The 19,514-nt window shown below is 42.2% G+C and overlaps 1 protein-coding gene across 26 annotated transcripts in view; it reads right to left on the minus strand.

Moving 5' to 3' along the window:
• SORBS2 (sorbin and SH3 domain containing 2) overlaps nucleotides 1-19,514 on the minus strand; it is a 687,606-nt gene that overhangs the window by 7,807 nt on the left and 660,285 nt on the right. For all 26 annotated transcript variants that reach the window (XM_078678069.1, XM_078678047.1, XM_078678046.1 and 23 more), the window contains one exon: nucleotides 15,664-15,770. In XM_078678069.1, the coding sequence (XP_078534195.1) occupies nucleotides 15,664-15,770 (107 nt within the window). The remainder of the gene's footprint in view (nucleotides 1-15,663; nucleotides 15,771-19,514) is intronic.

The following is a 19,514-nucleotide window of genomic DNA, read 5'->3' on the forward strand; positions in this document are numbered from 1 at the left end:
GTCTCCCACCAGCTGCATTGGTATGTTGTGTCTAAGTGCTAGGTCCTGACCAGAACAGAACAACAAGGGGCAGACTAAACTCAAGGAACAGGCAGAGAACGAACACAGTGAACAGTTCCCATGTGAAAGGCACAGACAGAGTTATTGCAAAATAAAAGCACTTAGTAACGTTTGCAAAGTTGAATCATGGCTGAAAGGCTCATGCTAACTTAGTGATGTCGACAATGTCCCCACCGGCCACGTGACAGAGGTGTGCCTACCCTGTGTCTCCCTCCAGGTGTGACAGAGTCTGCAAGGAGCTGCTAATGGGAAACCATTAGCACTTACTTTGCAGGAGACTTCATCAGGGGAGTGGACTGGAGCATCGGGTGATGGGGGTTTGCGAGTGCCAGCGAGGGAGCTCCTCAGTTTATTTTTGTCCTCCTCCACTCCATGCAACAGGCGGAGATAAATCAGTCCCTGCTCTTCTCCTTTGTCTGCCAGATATCAATTACTGCAGTCAACGGGGACAGGTTGTGGCCTTAGTTGACTTTGAAACTGGGAAATCAGGCTCAGGTCCCAGGACAGTTCAACATCCTGTGATTCAGGGGAAATCACTTAATCTACATGAACCTAAAAAAAAAAATATGACCCTCTGTAATGTTATGTGGTGCTCATGTAAAGTACTCCAGTGCCTCTGGGCCTAGTTTGTGCTATATAAAAAACATGTAAGGAAAGTGACACTATATTTTTTGTTTATTTGTGAATTTACACACTAGCATCATTCCCTTTCTCAGAACATTTGTGTGATGCTAGCAGCCAGTATAACAAAAAAACAGATGCACCTTTCACTACTCTCTGAGCATTGGAGGCTCTCTCTTAAATTCTGCAAAACCTAACATGAACATCATAAAAGCCCAGGGTGAGTATAATAGGCAGTTCATATCTGTACCATCTCATGTTTTCCAGTGAACCTTAATCAAAAGATCCACAGCAAACGTATGGATAACAAAAAAAAAAAATTAAATGTCAGTTCCTAGTACTTTGATAATTTTGTGCTTCTAAAGTATTTTTTATCCATTGGAATATTGATATCCTATTTAAGTACTGGCCCTATAAGCTCAAAATACTTGTATTACTGCAAATATTTGCCATAATTTAGCTCCTAACCAAGCAGTGTATTGAGAAAAGTTGCGATCTGCGAATGTGGGCCACTATTTATTTTATCTGCGCTGGCCGAATTGTGGCCCCAATCCAACCCTGATCCAAGGAGGGCAACAGGATATGGGGCTACAGGGAGTGCAGGATTGATCAGAACCAATATTATTGAAGCTTCTAAAGGATACTCTTCCTTCTGTACATTCTTTATCCTAGAAGCATTCCCCAGCAACACCTAAATGTTGGTACGGAGAGTTGTTAGAAAGCCATATGACAGAAAGAGATGTTTGTGGGAGAGAAAACCTTCTAAGAAGGCCCCACAACTGCACAGATTTCTCAAATTGCCTTTAACCTACCTACCTTTTACACATGTGGTTTAAGCTAGAACTTACTATTAAGAAGTGCTTAAGTAGCAAAATAGCAAAATAGAGACAAGAAAAATGTAATATCATCGCACATTTAGTAAAAAAGTAAATGAGAGTTCAGATTATTATCAGACACAAAGCCTGAGCAAAACCAGCACATGGAAATTAAGGAAATGTTATTAGTGGCGATAATAACCATGCGACATTTTGGGCACATAGTGGTAAATACAGAAAAAAAGCAACTTGAAAGAGTCTTTTTGAGAACAAATCCCTGACTATTCACTATGTGGGCGAGGGGTATACACCCTTTCATTCGATAGCCCCCAGTGCAAGGAAAGTTCATAGAGGCCAGTGAGATGCGGTTGGAGCACGCTTTTTCTCAGTTGTGATGTTGAAGGGTTGTGAGGGTTTACTTTTTTGTTTAAATGTTTTTATTCATGGTTTTACATTTATTCCCCCCCCAATTCCCCGTATGACGGACAGGTAAGCATACGCACATTAACGTCATGAGCATTACATTGTTTTTTCCTTTTTGTTTAACCCATCATTACATAAACCAAACTTAAAAGCAAAGTCCTATATACATTACAGCCTTGTAGGTACATTAGATTATGTTTGTGAATCCCGCCATTGTGTAAGAGGGGTCCAGATTTTCATACCCCTTTTGCGCCGCTGATTACCTTTCCGTTGATAAATGGCTATCTCAATATTATGTACCGCCAATAGCCTAGCTAACCACTGCTGGAAAGAGGGCGCTAACGGGTCGAGCCAAGCGGAAGCTAGGCATAACCGCAGGACAGCCATCGCTACAAATATGAACTCTTGGCCACTTTCAATGTTATCTGCTTCGTCTGCCCCAAGTACCATTGCCTCTTTTGACAAAGTCACCTCTCTATGAAGAACGGATGATAAAAACCTCTCTATGTCTTGCTTTAAAGTAATTAACCCAGGGCAAGAGGCAAAGATATGTATGGAATCGGCTTTAGGTGAGTTGCATCTCGGGCAACAGGTCCCTTTGCCGGTTCCCCATTTTGCAATCTTGTCAGGTGTATAATAAAGAAAAAAACAGGTTTTGTAGAATAGTGCCTGAAGTTTAGTGGAAATCAGAATAGTTTGAGCTAGCTGATAGGTGTGTAGAAAGCCTTTGTTTGAATTCTCAAGTTTGCTTTGCCACTTCATTGATGAAGGTCGTCCGGGAATATGGTCAACAGCAACGCATAAACTCCACCGATAGTATGATTTTTAGAGTGTATGATCATCTCTACTAGAGTAGATTCTTCCCCCAATGTCCTGGCCCCCGGTTTGCGAGTTAAAAAATCCCTGATTTGGAGGTATTTAAAGAAATTCCGCCAGTCTAAGCTGTATTCTTCCTTCAAAGTTTCAAAAGATTTAATCCCGTGTGTTGTAAACATGTCCCCTAATTGTATAATTCCTATTCTATGCCATTTACTTACACAATTGTCCTTGAAAACCATTGGTGGAAGAATTGGATTGTTCCATATCGGTGTGTAATGTGAGATTTGTCTTATTCCAAATGCTTCTCTTACGGCCTTCCGGACTTTAAAACAGCTATAGAGAGTCTTAAATTTGACCTTCTTGTGATAACTGTCATGAATATGCCTCCATAGATAACCATTACTAGAATTTCCAACAAGCAGCTGGAAAATCGATACTGTATGATCTTCTGTGTTATCCCCCTCTTGTAGTAGTTCCTTACTATAAAGTAGTACACACGACCAGTAATATCTTCTCAGATTAGGAAGAGCTAGCCCACCTCTATCTTTAGGAAGGGTGAGATATTTATATGCCCGCCGGGGTTGTGCATATGCCCATATAAATCTAGAGAATGTACGTTCAATTGAGGTAAGCCACTGGTTAGAGAATTCCAAACAAATTGCCCTAAATAAGTATAAAATTTTGGGAAAAAACACCATTTTGATTGCGTTTGCTCTCCCAATGATGGACAGATGAAGGTTATCTAGGCGTCGTAAGTCCTTATGCATTGAGTTCAGCATTGGCTTGACATTAATATCCACAACTTCCTCCAGGTTTGAGGAGATGATAACCCCCAGGTAAGTTGCTCCCTTTACTACTCTAGGGTCGTCCATCACAATCTTTTGATTTAAAACAATTTGTGTCTTCCCCTGATTGACTGCATAGCCAGAGACAAGTCCAAATTTCACCGCCTCGGATTCGATGTTCAGCATTGCACCTACAGGATCTGGGGTGACTATAGCAATATCGTCAGCATATGCTAACATTTTTGTAGCGTGTCCCTGTGATATGATAGGTGCAATGTTGTCATTTTTTTCCAGGTAGCGAATAAAAGAGTCTATGTATATTGCAAAGAGCAATGGCGAGCAAGGGCAGCCCTGGCGAGTACCTCTGGTTATAAGAAATTCCTTAGTTAAGCTTCCATTTACGGACACTACAGCCTTAGGATTAACATGCATTTTTTGTGTAGCCTGAATAAACCCTGTTCGAAATCCCATCATTGCCATTGCTTTCCAGAGAAACTGCCAGGAGACCCTATCAAATGCCTTCTCTGCATCCAGAAGGATTAGGGCCATAGGGTCTCCTGCAGTTCCTGTTCCATCAAAAAGCGTGATAACCCTCTGGATAGGATTTATTGTTGACCTCCCGGGAACAAAACCATGTTGGCTACTGGCAACTACTTTTTGTATAATTGGTGCTACCCGGTTTGCCAATATTTTTGAATATATTTTGGAATCGGCGTTTATAAGAGTTATGGGGCGATACGACCCCAAGAGTTCAGGGGGCTTCCCTTTTTTGGCAAAGATCACAATTTTAGCCCTGGACCAGGAACTAGGTGGTTGTCCCCCCGGAGAAGATATGAATAATCAAGTCAATCAGTATATGCTTGATTTGATCTATAAATGTATTATAGAACTCTGAGGGGATACTATCAAGTCCTGTTGCCTTCCCTTTCGGGAGACTCTTGACAGCTGTTAGCATCTCCTCCATACTAGGAGTTTCCTCTAGAGCCTGCTGTACGTTTTCCTCAAGGCTGCCACTTTCACAGTTCTTTAGGTACCTTTCCATATCGGCTATGTCCCCACTGCCATCTTCAAAGTATAGTTCTGTATAAAACCGACAAAAGGCTTCCCTGATTAATTCTGGGTCTTTTAGTTGTCCTGCCACTGGATCTTTAATCTCCCTAATTATGTTAACATTAATTTGTTGCCGCATTTGCACCGCTAGCTGATGACCCACTTGTTCGTTTACTTCATATACTAGTTCTTTTCGTGCAGTGGCTTTCCGAATTGCTTTGTCTGTAAAGATATTAGTAATTGCTGCTTTAGCAACTGCTACTTGGGCTAAGCTGCACGAGATATCCCCAGTTGGATCACCATCGCTGGTAGCTCTAACAAGATCTAATAGATAGAAAAAAAGCAACTTGAAAGAGTCTTTTTGAGAAAAAAATCCCTGACTATTCACTATGTGGGAGAGAGGTATACACCCTTTCATTCGATAGCCCCCAGTGCAAGGAAAGTTCATAGAGGCCAGTGAGATGCGGTTGGAGCACGCTTTTTCTCAGTTGTGATGTTGAAGGGTTGTGAGGGTTTACAATGTGGTACTGTAACCTGGTTTTTTGATGGCATGTTTGTAAGCTACTTTTGCATTTTAGGTTTAGCACTTAGTTCATGGCAAGAAGAAGCAGGCACAGCACCAGAGTATCCTTTTTTGTATCTTAAAGCTATGAAGCCACCTACAGAATTCAAAGATTGCATCTCTCCACTGCAGCCAAAAGGGCAAAGCAAAAGCCCGACTATCCCACTGATCTGGTAGGTAAATTTCAAGCTGAATGGTCCAGTCCTGGTTCAATCGAACAGGACTTCAGTATACAGGCATCAAGATCCTGAAATGCTTTAGAATGAGCACATGAATACTGGGCATCTATTGATTCAACACAGTATCACTGCCATCTTTAAAGCACTATCATCAGTGGAAGCTAGATTGGCATTCATGGCACTAAAATCTAGGAAACCTAACGTGTTGGGACACTCAATATTTGGAAAAGAGTAACTCGTCTTTTTTTATAATACCCCTGCCAATTAAGAATATTTCTTGCGGAACTGAAGGACAAGGGCAATTGTGTCAATGCTAAGTCTGGTTCCACTAGGCTTGAGCATTTCCTGGAGAAATGTAGGGTACCTCACCTCCTTACAAAGACAATTGTTCTACTAGGGCAGAACCAGCTGGTGCAAAGTTAACCTTCTCCGGGGAGGACTATGATCATATAGATTAACATAAGGGAAGCTCCCAGATATGAAGTGAAAGGAGGAGGCCCGAATGTTTTGTTAAGATGTATTACCTCATGTCAAAATCTGATTTCGAAATATTCCATCAGAAAAGAAAAACTTCTAAATTGGGAAAACGTAATATACGTTATAATTGGTGGATTAGAAGTACTGAATTAGGGAGTTCAGGTACATTATGTCTGAAAGCACACTCTATGGTAACTGGCATAGCCAAATCTATTTGGAGAACCTACTACTGGGAAGATATTCCATTTTAATCCAGTGCCCTTTTAAAAGGGCATGCAGTTTTACTGAAGCAGGCTGCTACCATGTAATAGATATTTGACACTTTGTGTGTACAGCAGCATATCTGACCCGTGCTAGGTCTCCACCCACCCATTACCTGTTTTTGAGTCTGACGGGTTTGTTATTTTTTTAACTAGACAAAATGATGGCAAACGCAATACATAAGCCTCAGCAGATTCAACAAGCATTAGCAAAGCCAACAGCTCTTGCCTTTTTTACGTATTGTTCGCCAATGTTATTTCGTGATGCTTTGCAGCATTTGCAAAAAGCAACAAAAAAGCTTTTTATTGATTCTGTAGTGCAGCAGATTTAAAAAAAATGTGCGTTGCATATGTGTGCATATCTGATGATGTACTCATTTTTTTTTAAACATATTTTTATTAAGTTCCATATATTACGCCATTACAGACAGTCATAGACATATACTTTTAGGTCCGTTATTTGGGACAACATAATCATACAACCCTGTACAACCTCGGTACTGTGAGTATTGTATCAACATTACTAGTACAGCCGGACATCTGGGTTCTATGCACATACTGACATTGTCAGTAGACGCCTGACGGACAGTCTATTTCCACATTAATAAAGTTGTCTGATCTTATATTGTAATGAACAATCCTAAGTTAACTTAACCGCCCATCCCACCCACCACCCTCCCATTAGGCTTGCCCGAATACATATTGCCCCTCAACTATTCGCACAGAGCTCTAACAATGAAATTGCTTGACACCACTACTCATAGCAAACCAATTCCAATTAAGTTGATCTGGAGTGAAGACATATTACCCGGAAGAATATTTAGTTCTATGTGTATGTTTTGGGTATACTTTACTCTGTTTGAGGACCAGCCGGTTCAGATACATCTACTGCCTTAATTAATTCCATCATGCTGTCCCAGTCCATTCGAATGAGTTTTTTGAGCTGCCCTCTCTGTTCCTCATGCCTTATCGTGGCGCTCTCTGCCTCTCCCCATCGAACCATCTCCGTGTGCCAAATGTGCAGTCGAGAAGGGAACCCGGACTTCCATCTCATGGTAATGGTCCTTATCGCCAGCAGCATAGCCAGGTCCGCAATCCTATATTGCATTTTCTGTTGTTTGGGGCGGGGGTGTACACCAAGAAGGCAGCTCCCAGCTGTGTTCCATACCGATGTGCCAGTGATGTCTGCTATCAGTTCTCTTATTTGTGTCCAGAATCTACCTAATTTTGGACAGTTCCAGAGCATGTGGAAGAAGTCCGTATCTGCCACCCCGCACCTAGGGGCATGTGAGCTGGGCGTCTGTGTACATGCATTTAAATCGATGAGGTGTAAGATATGCCCTGTGCAGAACCATGTATTGGATGTACTAGAATCTAGCATTCCTGGACACTTTCTAAGGGTGCTCTAAAATAGCTCCCCATTCTTTATCCGTTAAGCTCCGCCCAATGTCTCCCACCCATTTCGTGTTTAAAAAAGCAAGTGAGATTCCTGCTTGTGTCCGGGTGCCTCTGTAGAGCCATCGGCTCAAGTGGCGCCCTCTCCCCATTAAATGCACTGCATGTACTAATTTGTGCACCAGAGGTTGCACACCAGTAGGGGACCATTGTTTTCTAACATAGTGTGTAATAGCCGCATGTAGTATATACAATGTCTGAGGGATACCCCAGGTCTGGGTGAAGTTATTATGGTCCACCAGCATGCAGTCAGTGAATAGACAACCGAGTGTGTCCACTCCCTCTTGCGTCCACTGTTAAATACACGTTGTGTAGTAATTAGTCCCGTAGCGAGCGATATACCTAGAAGTGGTATGTTATCTGAATAGGGGGTAACTGACCTAGTATAGCGTAAGGAGAGCTTCCAGTAGGCATGGGCTCCTTTAAGTAGAGGAGGGGTGGTAGGAGGTACAAGGGTCCCCGGTAGAAGCAGTGTATGCAGTGATCCCTGAGCCAGTGTCCATGGAGTGTAATCAATCTCATGCAAATTGCGTCCAGCCAACCAGTACGATAACCACTGTAGCTGACTGGCCATGCAGTAAGATCTGAAGTCAGGGGCTCCAAGCCCTCCCTCTCCCGGCCTCAATCTGAGTTTTGCCAGACTGATTCTCCTGCGACCCTTTCCCCAAATCAGGTCAGTTAGCAGAGCGTCCAACGTACGGAAGAAACTGTGTGGAAATAAGAGCAGTACGTTAGTGAAAAAGTAAAGCAGCCTGGGGAGCACGACCATCTTGGATATCGCTACTCTGCCCATGACCAAGAGAGGAAGGGATGACCTGGGTGTTTAGCGACCGTATAGCTTTCATAAGGTTGCCATCTATTAAGTCTTGTGTCGTCCTGTAGATTTGTATACCTGGGTATTTGAACGTATGCGCTGCAACCGACAAATGGATGGGACCAAAGGGGATAGTCTCCGGGCTTTCCCTATAAGACATGTAGAATGCATATGATTTTGTGCTGTTGATTTTTAATCCAACATGGATTCAAATTGGCCAAAGATAGAGGGGACAGGCTCAAGGTCATCCTGTAGATTATTAAAATATAATATTAGATTGTCTGCGTACCCCGACACCACATGGTTAGTTCCTCCTAGAAGGATACCCCTCTTCCTGGCCTACATCCGGAGTCTCAGGAGAAATTACTCCAGGGACAGCACAACCAAGATGGGGGAAAGGGAGAATCCCGGTCTAGTGCCTCTTAACACGGGGTACGGGTTGGAAATGTGGGAGCCCGTATGAACCTGTGCTGTGGGAGCAGTGTAAAGGAGTTTAACCCACTGGATATATTTGGGTGTTATACCAAATGTACTCAGTGCCCAGAACATGTAGCCCCAATGTATAGTATCAAACGCCTGCTGGAGATCAAGCGTTATGCATCCTGCCTTTTCCGATAATTGGACTGCAGCCTCCATTACACAATGCAAGCAGCGTATGTTTGGGGACGTCTTGCGGCTTGGCACAAACCCACATTGGTCTATGTGAATCATCTTGGGGAGATAGGGCAGGAGCCGGCGGGCCAAAATGTTACCGAGTATCTTGTATTCCGTGGACAGGAGAGACAGGAGGCGGTAGCCCGCCATATCTTGTGTGTCTCTGTTCGGTTCAGGGAGCGATATTACCAGCGCTTGCATTGTTGATAGTGGGAGCCTGTGAGTATCATACGATATTTTATACAAGTGTTCAAGTTGTGGTGCTAGCTACATATGTAGAGTAAAACACTGCTGGGAGTTCGTCCGGGCCTGGAGTCTTGTTACGTGGCAGGGCCTTAATGGCCTCTTTAATTTCCGCCCTAGTGATCTGATGATATACTCATGCGCACGTGTCACTATCATATGTATGCCTATATAATTATTGCAATTATTTTTGTTTACTTACCGACTGAAGACGGACATTATTTGAATTGATACATTGAAAAAAAAACATTTTATTTACTGAAGAGCACTTTTTGCACTGCAGAGCAGCCTGGCAGCAAATGACAGCTGTTAGGCCCGACACATTGAAAAAAATATTTATTTACATTAGTGCACTTTTTGCACAGCAGAGTAGCCCGACTGCATATAGCAGCTGTTATGCCCCTACAAAATAAATATATATGTAAAGGGCCACAAGAGGGAGGAATGGAAGAGCTGGTTGTAGGAGCGGGGTGGGGGGAGTTAACGAGGAGTGAACAGTGGGCAATGGAGCAATGGAAAGTCTGGGCCTGGGGAGTTAATAATAATAAAATAAGAAAAGCCAGGGAGGGGTGGGGAGGAAAGCAATTGATAGGCTTGAAGGGGGCGGAGTGCATGGGAGGGGTGGTGTTTGCGGGGAGCAGCACACTAGGGGATAGCGACAAAACAAATACACTCTCAGAGTGCTGAAAGAAAAAGAAAAAAAGTTGGCCCGTGAATGTGAGGAGTGAGGATATCCACCTGGGCAGGGACAAACAGAAGAATAAGAAGAAAGCAAATGAGAGTCGCAATAAAGCAAAACAATTGTAAGCAATGGGCGATTATAAAACCACAGTACGTTTTTGGTACGGTTCACGAAGGGTCTTCTGCACATAGACAGCTAAAAGCTGCTGGTGGGTGAGGCAGCTACATTTCCTACAGAGGCCTAAAATAACAAAAAAGAAAAAGCTACTCAGAGATATGCTGACCTACTACTCAAAGTCTGCCCTAGCCATGCTGACCTACTTCTCATGCAAACAAAGTCTGCCCAAGCTATGCATTTAGGCAATCATGTTTTGTGAAAGATGGCTATTTCTTGAAGAATTAAACATGATCTCATCAGGTGGAGTCTACTTGGCTGCCTTATACCACTCTCTAAGGGAAGATACAACCCAAAATAACATGGTCACTAATTTAACAGCCATGCTATAAAGACACACTAGCAGCTGTCTGTTCATTCTATATTCATCACATTGCAAACTGTACTAGCCTAGACCCTCATAATGAGTGGCCCGGCTAAGATAGTTATCTCACCATGTGAAATTCGATACCCTGTGGTGCAGAATTTAGAAAATACAATAAGTATCTCAAATTATGTATTTCCCCATTGAAAATGGAGAATGACATGTGGATTTTGTGCTTTTCACCCCAAATGCTATATGTCTTTAAACATAACAAGCATTTTACCAGGTATATTTTAGTAGCTTTGACCTGCAAAATATACTGTGGAAAAATACGGGGGATACAGTAATTGCTGCCAAACCTATAATTCTGATCCCAATGCAATTAGAAAAATGATCGTACAGGGACCAAAATTAACTATGACGACTAGTAATGAGGGACTTACGGTCCTCTTAGGATCCAATATATGCACCCCTCCTCGGTCTGTTGTGGGTATGGCAGCGAATACAGTTTTTTTTTTCAAAGATACATTTGGGAGATAATGTTGTTGGAGGTATATGTGTGCACTAGAGAGCACCTGAAGTTGAGGACTGAAATCTATTAAACATTAGCCAGTGGCATGTTGCCATTTTCCCTCATTCATGGTAGCAACAAATGCTCCCATACATTAGCCATGCGTTCTTTACTTTGATGATCAATGAATGGAGGAGCTTCCATAACAGAGAGCTAGAAAGAAGCAGCTGTTCTTCCAGCACCGGGAATTCTGTATTTACCATAGAGGCATATGACCATTCATATTTCTGTATGAACAGAACTGATCGAGCTTGCTTGTGATGGGCACTAGTACCCAAGAAACTGGACAGTGATTGTGATGGCAAGTGCACTAACACCCACATAACAATACTCATTTCACATATTTATAAGTAGGGCTCCCGGTTTTATGGTATTTATTTTTTTGACATTTCGGTTTGTATTTATCCATATTTATTTTTTGCTAAATTTATCTGTACTTATCCATGTTTATTTTGGGGTTTGTGAAAAAATGAAGCAGGAACTAGTATATTTCCACATTTATTTAAACAATAATTGTATGCTCTTAATTGCTTGGCTGGCAGGTTTCAATGACATGAACACCCACATATAATAAACCATTACACTTACATGAACACATGAACATTTTAGTGTTAGCCTGGTGCATATCTGCTGCTATTTAAACCTCATTACTAAAACTCCTTTTTTTATCCCTCTCCCTTCTCACGCTATTGGCCTGAACGTAATTTAGTATCAAATTTCCGTTTTTATCCACATTTAAAAATAAATACAGACAGGAAAACAAGAAAACAACGTTTTTCTGTCTGTATTTATCTGTAAAAATCAGTAATAAAAAAGAAAAGAGGGGCCCTTATTTATAAGGAACAAACACTGGTGAAGGCCATGCTTGAATTTGTGCACCTACAGATAAAATGCTTGCAACAAAGTGCCATTTCATGCTGAGCCACTGAGGTGCCCAAACTCTCTCACCACATTGGGCAGGATAGTTCGTTTCACTGTCATCGTCTGATGGCCTTACACACTTGTATCTTGCACTAGTCATGAGGATTGCCTCTTCTTCAGAATGCCCTTCACCAGAAACTCTCACCACTCAAAAGCTATGCCTGCAACTGTAAACTGTTCTTGACTAACTGAAACAGTCTGTCCTACGGTGAAAAACATAGGAAGAAAGATTGAAATTGTGAACTTCTCTAGATTAAGGAAAGGGAGATCTGTGTACCACTCTCATGGGTCATTGCAGCGTCATCAGGATAACGGCTTTCCAAAGTTCAATGTATCGTTTGATAACTACGTGCTTAATCATAAAATATGGTTTTGCATAAAAAGAAAAACATTGCAGATTTTGTGTTTCAGCGAGTTTGAAAATCAACCACCTCTTGATACTCTACATCTGAAAATGTTAGGAAACCACATAGAACAGCGAGCTTCATATGTGATGATTTTTGGAAAATAGTTGTTGTATGTAAGTGATGTGGACATTGTCAATCCTTTTCTGATTGCCACACTTTATGGTCTTGTCTTTTACAGTCCAGTCAAAGGCCACTGAGACTGAGATCTTCTATTAGAGCCCACCTCCTATCAAGGATGTGTTTGGCATCACTTGAGGCTGACAATAAGGAAGAGCCCAAATCTATTTTTTCAACATATTCTCGCCCTATGTTCATCAGGTCAAATTACTGCATACATACATTCTCGAAAGCAAATTTTTCAGTTGTATCAAATGCTGTAACCACTAAGGGCCCAGTTCACAAATATTTCTGGATTCCAGCAGGAAGTCAGCAGGTCTAAGCCAAAAGTACCTCAAGAGTTAGTTACAACTATTCATACACCAATCTTTGTGATTCAGAGTATAAGACTGTAATTGCTACTGAAGCCTTGTCTTTCCACCAGTCGAATACAGGACAGTAGAAGAATAACTCAATTAAGTCAATATTGTCTATAGGAAAAAAAACTTTGATTCATGTTACAGAGTAGATTCTCCATGGAGTTGGACAAGCCTTGCTTAAAAACATTTCCCACACCATCCCAATAACCGGAATTATAAGTTGATTTAAAGCTCTAACTTTAGTTTTGGGTGGTGTAAAGAGAATCTCAACACCTGAAATTGACTCTAGTCTTAAGAAGTCATGTTGGAACCCTTTTCTCTGCATAGGAAGAGCTGTACGTTCTTTAGCCTAATATATTCCTGAAGTGCCAACAACAGGGCAAACGGACGTCATCTGAATCTAAATAAATTGCCAGTTACCACAAAATATAAGCACCATCTGTGTGCTTGAAGAAAGAAGATGTGGGAATAGGTCTTGTTCATGTTTATAAAGACCATCCAAACCATCTCCCTTCACTGCTGTAGGACCCTGCACCATCGCAACATGCTAATATTTTTCATACACTCCTAAATCTAATACAGGTCAACTTCCATTTTCAAAATGAGAAGATATAGTGGAAGAATTCTGTATGCCGTTCTGCCAGAGGATTTTGAATTGCCTTTTTTTAAGTAATATTTGACACCTATTTTGTATTAACCTTTCTCTTCAGTTCTCTAGTTTTAATGTAAGATTCAAAATAAAACTCACAGAAATTGCTAAAAACTTGGGTGTACCCCTTACTTTCAATCTGGAGGAAATATTGGTAGGAGGATTGGACCATCAACTTAAAACAGGTATAAAATGGTATTAGGTGTTATAAAAGTGATTTTTGCCTGCACTGATGGAGTTTCATATGTTACCTGTCTCGATAGAGCCTATTATATGGAAACGGCCTCTGGAAAATCGGGCCCCTACCAAATCTTGGTCATGGTTGAGGGGTTGGATGCACTAACTGTTAATGCTGTGCATATGAAATAACAATTCAACTGTAGCCAGCCGCGGCCGGTAGTGGGAGTACCGGCCGGGCGGTGATGTGGGGAGGGGGAGGGTGGGCGGTAGTAATATATGGATTACGGAGTTTAACAGGTAAGTAAACATAAAAATAAATAAAACGAATTTTGTTGCGTGCAATGCATCACGAAATGCCATGCAGTGCGTGCAACAAAATTTGTTTTATTTATTTTTATGTTTACTTACCTGTTAAATTCCGTAATCCATACATTACTACCCCCCACCCTGCCCCTCCGCACGTCACCGTCCGGCCGGTTCTCCCACTACCGGCCGCGACTGGCTACAGTTGAATTGTTATTTCATATGCACAGCATTAACAGTTAGTGCATCAGCAAAAGTGTCTAAGCTTTACAAACCTCAATCTGTGAAGCCTTTGCAAGTACCAATAGAGCTGATTGGGCAACCAGAAGTACAGACTCTCCCTCACCCTACTCAAGTCTATATTCAAAGGTACTCCTGGATTTGCTTCTCCAACTATTTCGCTCTGCTCTCCCTTGTCCTCTGGGTTATGTTGGTGGAATGTCTAAGACTGGAAGGTTGGGAATCGCTTGAGGCCTAGACCTTTTCCATTTTTATGTTTTATCAACTCTGTTCTCATTGACCGCCTAAGCAACTATGATGGGAGTCATCCCCACACAAATGGAGAAAGTGAGCTTATTCCTCACTCATTCAGGACTCTAATGGGAAAAATATGCTCTGGTAATTCATTGCATTCCTGTAGAGTGGTGAGCCTTTCACCTTGAATTTTGGGTGAAATCCCAAGACAAACAGAGCATCTGTTTTTGATAAAACCATCAAGCACCTTTTAAACCATGAAGGAATGTTACTCCTTACAGAAGCAACAAACAACAAAAATGGCAAGAAAACGTGATGTTGCATGAATGTTGAAACCTCTGCCTTAGAGCATTTTGGAAATGGGAAAAGAAACTGAGAACACTGGAAGAAGTTGTGCCATTTAACCACAAAGATTGCATCTATATGGCATCGTGCATGCCCCTGTGACAACCTAGGAATTAAGAGACAGGATGTAAAAGAAACCCTGGTCCTAGCTTGTGGATGGACTGTCCTAAAGATAAAAAATCTGTAGATGCATTAGTATTCCTAAGAACGAACATTTTGTAAGGATTTTTTTGCAAGGAGAAACCTCTGTCCTCACTTGTTTATATTACTCTATGGATCGCATTATGTACATGTATTTATTTTTATTTTTAATAAATAATTTTATCCTTTTCAGCGCTCATGACGAGCTCAGCTCTTCATGAGGCACAGTGGAGCTGTGCTCATGACGAGCTGAGCTCGTCATAACCACCGCGGAACGCCCAAGCCGGGATAATTCCCCTCCTGTGCATGGCGTTCCATTGAGTGGGCGGAGTCGTGACGAGCTCAGTTCATCATGAGCACCGTGGTGCGCGCGCCCCCACCCCCCGCACCGTGGGGGAATTAGGGGTTAAATAGTGTTTCCTACGCTTATGGGCATTAGATTGATATGTAGATGTTGGATGAAGTTATACACTGAAGATAAAACAATAGATTGGAAAAATAAAAAAAAAAGTAGGTGAAAACCACATAGTGAGTAATGACATAAGGTATCAAGAAAAAACAGCTACTCCAACATGCAGTGTGGAATTAAGGTGAATAGATAAATCCATTTTAATTTTTTTGCAGTTGAGAGTGGAGTTATATGCAAAAAAGAGATCACAACTCGTTAATGCCCTTCGAGCATTCAACTCTCTTACTTAAAGTTTTGAGTTCTTCCATAAATATGTTCAGAATAGCAACTTTCCTCATAGAGTGGTCACTGTTATGTTAAACATAGAGCCCACGTGTCTCTCGATGAATGTACTAAAAGAGTATACATACCCACAAACCATCCATCATCACATTTCTCCATAACATCAATGACGTCACCCTCTTTCAGCTCCAATTCATCTTCATTCCGTGGGTTGTAGTTATACAGAGCTTGAAATCTTAATAAAAGAAGGAGTTGTGTTACAACCTACACCAAACAACAAACAAAAATTCAATTGGGTAGAAAAGAAAGACTATGAAAACAATGTGGCCTATTCACAAAGGCAAATTTATATGGGTAGATTTACCCACACGTAAATGTACAACTGCATCTAGTAGTAACCTTACATCACTCTGTTAGTATTCATTTTGAAGTATGAAATTACTACTAGGGGCAGATATCAAATGACATGGTTAGTAAATAATTAAATAAATAAAGATAATAATTTAAAATATAATTATTAATATTTATTTTAATATATTGTATTTTTTTGGGGGGGACATACAAATTAGCAACAGTATGGTCAGACAAGACGACAAATACAACATATTTGTGGTCATGTAGAATCATTAAAATTGTAACCTACAACCTCTATTGCGGTCTGAAGGCAAACAGGCAGTGGAGGCCCAGGAAGTTGTACATATACTCTATTTCAGATGTATTATTCTCCAAGTCTATGTCATAGTATTCCACCCATGGGGCCCGTATCTTATGGAATTTTCTCGGGCACCCTTGCACCCTGTATGTGACAGTTTCTGCTGCCATATAAAGATCCATTGCCCTTATCCATTCCATAAGGGTTGGCAGCTCCTGCACCCCCACTTCCTAGCCACTTCCCTCTTAGCTACTGTTAATCCTAAGCTGGCAAAGAGACGTTTGGTGGTGGGGAGGTCTATGTCTGTCGGCAGGCCCTGGACAACATATTTGGGATATACGGGTATGGTGTCCTTAAGTTTTTTGACAAGTTCTCCTAGTATGCCCTTCCAGTATTCCTGTATACTAGAACACTCATAATGTGTGAATAAATGATCCCCGTTCTATTTTACAGCGGAGACACTGCAGGAAGTCCGCCGTGCCCATTCTGTGCACACGGGCCCTCTCGTAATACACCCGGTGAAGAATCTTATATTGTATCAGTCGGAGCACGCTCTTAATTGCAGTTTCTCCGGGATACTTCAGGGCAGCATTCCAGTTTGTGTCATCCAAGTCTCCCACCTCGCTTACCTATCTATCCAGCAGATTCTGTCAAGTGTCAGGCATATAGTTATTAATCTTTTTATAAGTCCAGGAAATGGCCTAATATTCCAGTTCACCCTCGAGCAACCTCCCTTGGTACTTCTTCCGTAATTGGGCAAACTAGATTAGGGTCCCCTCCACCAGGACATCTCCAACCCTGGAGATACCTATTGTATCCCACACGGTAAAGCTCTTTAATATTCCTTTTTCCTTAAAGAGCTATCACTCCCAGAGCGGAGTCTCCCGAGTTACTTTTTTGTCCCATCTTATGTTTTTTCCTGCTCGTCTCCAATCTTCTATTGTAATCTGCGTCGCCGCCCCCTCCAAAGAGATAATGTAGGTAGGAATGGATTTGAGATTGCATCCGCTCAAGAGCGTAGGTAGAGTGGTCTCCTGGTGCATAACACCAGTCATTAACTTCCACCAAGTAAGCTGCCCAATAGTAAGCTTGCGCGTCTGGGAGAGCAACACCTCGATTATACTGATTTCTTTGATGTATTTTAGTGCTACCCATGGGTGTCCACCGCCCCATAGTAAATTCCGGACTTTTGTATCTATTATAGCAAATATCTCATCCGGTATTTTGTGGTAAGTGTTTTGCAGGGAGTATAGTAGCTTGGGCAGAGTAATCATTTTGTACATGGCGGCCCTTCCCAACAACGTAAGGGGTAGCCCCTTCAGCATTCCACGTCTCTGCTGAAGTCAGCCAGTACTCTATAGATATTGTGATTCAGACTATTTTCTATATTTTGTTTTACATAGATGCTCAGATACTGAAAGCCGTCATGGACCCGATGTAAACAAGGTGGAATCATTGGGTCTCCCCAGTCGTCTCCGGTCATATATAGACAGAATTTGTCCCAATGGATCATATGCCCAGTATGTGCCCCACATATTTCAAAAACCCGAAACACTTCCGGCAGGGACTCCGTTTGGTGCGTGAGATATAGTAAGACGTCATCTTCGTATAGCTAGATACGCTCATCGTCAGTCTCTCCTAGCATCCTATGGAAGCCAGTGATGCCGGGATGAGATCGTATTCTACAGGCTAGTGGTTCCTGCACTAGAGCAAATAGGAGGGGGAAAGTTGACAGCCCTCCCTCTTTTCATGGAGAAGTCCGACGATGTCACGCCTTTCACCCTCACATTCACCATGGGATCTCGGTAAAACAACTAAGTTATAAACCGGGGTCCAACCCAAACCATTCTAGAACCTGCATCATATATGGCCAGTGTACCACATCAAATGCTTTTCTCAGCATGGAGTGATAGAAATATGTGTGGGTCCGCTCATATCTTGACTGTTTCTAACCAATTGTGGAGCCGACGGCGGATATGCCTTGTCGAACTTTTGGGCATGAAGCCAGACTGGTCCATTTGATTTAGGGGGGAGATGACTTGTACCAGCCATGTAGACAGTATTTTAGCCAGTATCTTCGTCTCAATGTTTAGGAGCGAAATCAGACGATACGAGCTACATTTGCTAGCTGGTTTACCACTATAGTGTCCAGTCTGAGATTTAGCAGCAGAAACACCTTTTTTCTAGCCGCTTCATACATTTTTATTAAATGGGGGCTAAGAAGTCCAGCATTTCTCTTGAAGAACTCAGCCAGTAGCCCGTTTATTCCCGGTGTTTTCCTTGTTGTCAATCTGCCTATTGCTCCCTGGATCTCAGCCAGCATGAGATCTTCCTTGAACAATGCCTTATACTCAACCGTAAAGGTTGGGATGCTAATTTAATCCAGATAGGCGCGTATTTGGGCAACATTTGCAATGGCATGAGCTTTATAAAAATGTGAATAGTACTGGGCAAATTCTCGAGCTATGTCTAGGGCACTGTAGAAGGATTCGCTGTGGCCACCTACTATTTCATGTACCCATATTGCATCTCTCTTTTTTCCTCCCCAGCCAAGCTAGTAATCGCCCGCCTTATTCCCCACATCATAAAGACAGTGTTGTATTGCCAGGATCTGTTTCTTAACTTCATCGTTAGCTAGCGCCTTCTAACCCTAACGAAGTATTACTACCCCTAACGAAGTATTACGGTGTATTGCGTTGGTTGATAGGATCTACCGTCTTCTCGGGGGTGACCTCCAATGCTAGAATGTGACGTTCTAGGGACAGAACGTCTTGAAGTCTCCTTTTTTATGGGCCACGATGCTTTGTGCCCTGTCTTATAGGCCTTCCAGACCACAACTGCAGAGCTTACCGAGTTTACATTTTCCGCGAAGTATAACTCAGAGTCCACTCAGAATTTGCGGGCAACTGTCTTGTCTTGCAAGTCATGGGCAATTAGTCTCCAACTCTCCCCCCTCCCATTTTCCCTCATACCCAGCGTGACACAGAGAGGTGAGTGATCTGAAAGGCATCTCGCTAGGTATTGTGCCTTCCTCACTGCGTGGGCCGCTTCCATGGGAGCAAGTATATAGTTCAGTCTAGAGAATACTTTATGGGTGCCTGAAAAATAAGAATTTTACCCCCCTTCCGGGTGTGTGTGGTGACAGAAGTCTACCAATCCTAAAGTATCTAAAATAAAGCCAGGGGTGTCTCCCTTGCAGCCACCCTGACAGGGTCAGAGTGGTCCAGAGAAGGGTCAAGGATGTCTTTGATATCGTCTCCCACACCAGGTAAAGATGAGTTTGCCTCCAGGAGTATTCCCACCACCTTGTCCATAGTGTATTTTTGG

The sequence above is a fragment of the Lissotriton helveticus genome, chromosome 2_2 (assembly GCF_964261635.1).
Source record: "Lissotriton helveticus chromosome 2_2, aLisHel1.1, whole genome shotgun sequence".
Classification (NCBI taxonomy): domain Eukaryota; kingdom Metazoa; phylum Chordata; class Amphibia; order Caudata; family Salamandridae; genus Lissotriton; species Lissotriton helveticus.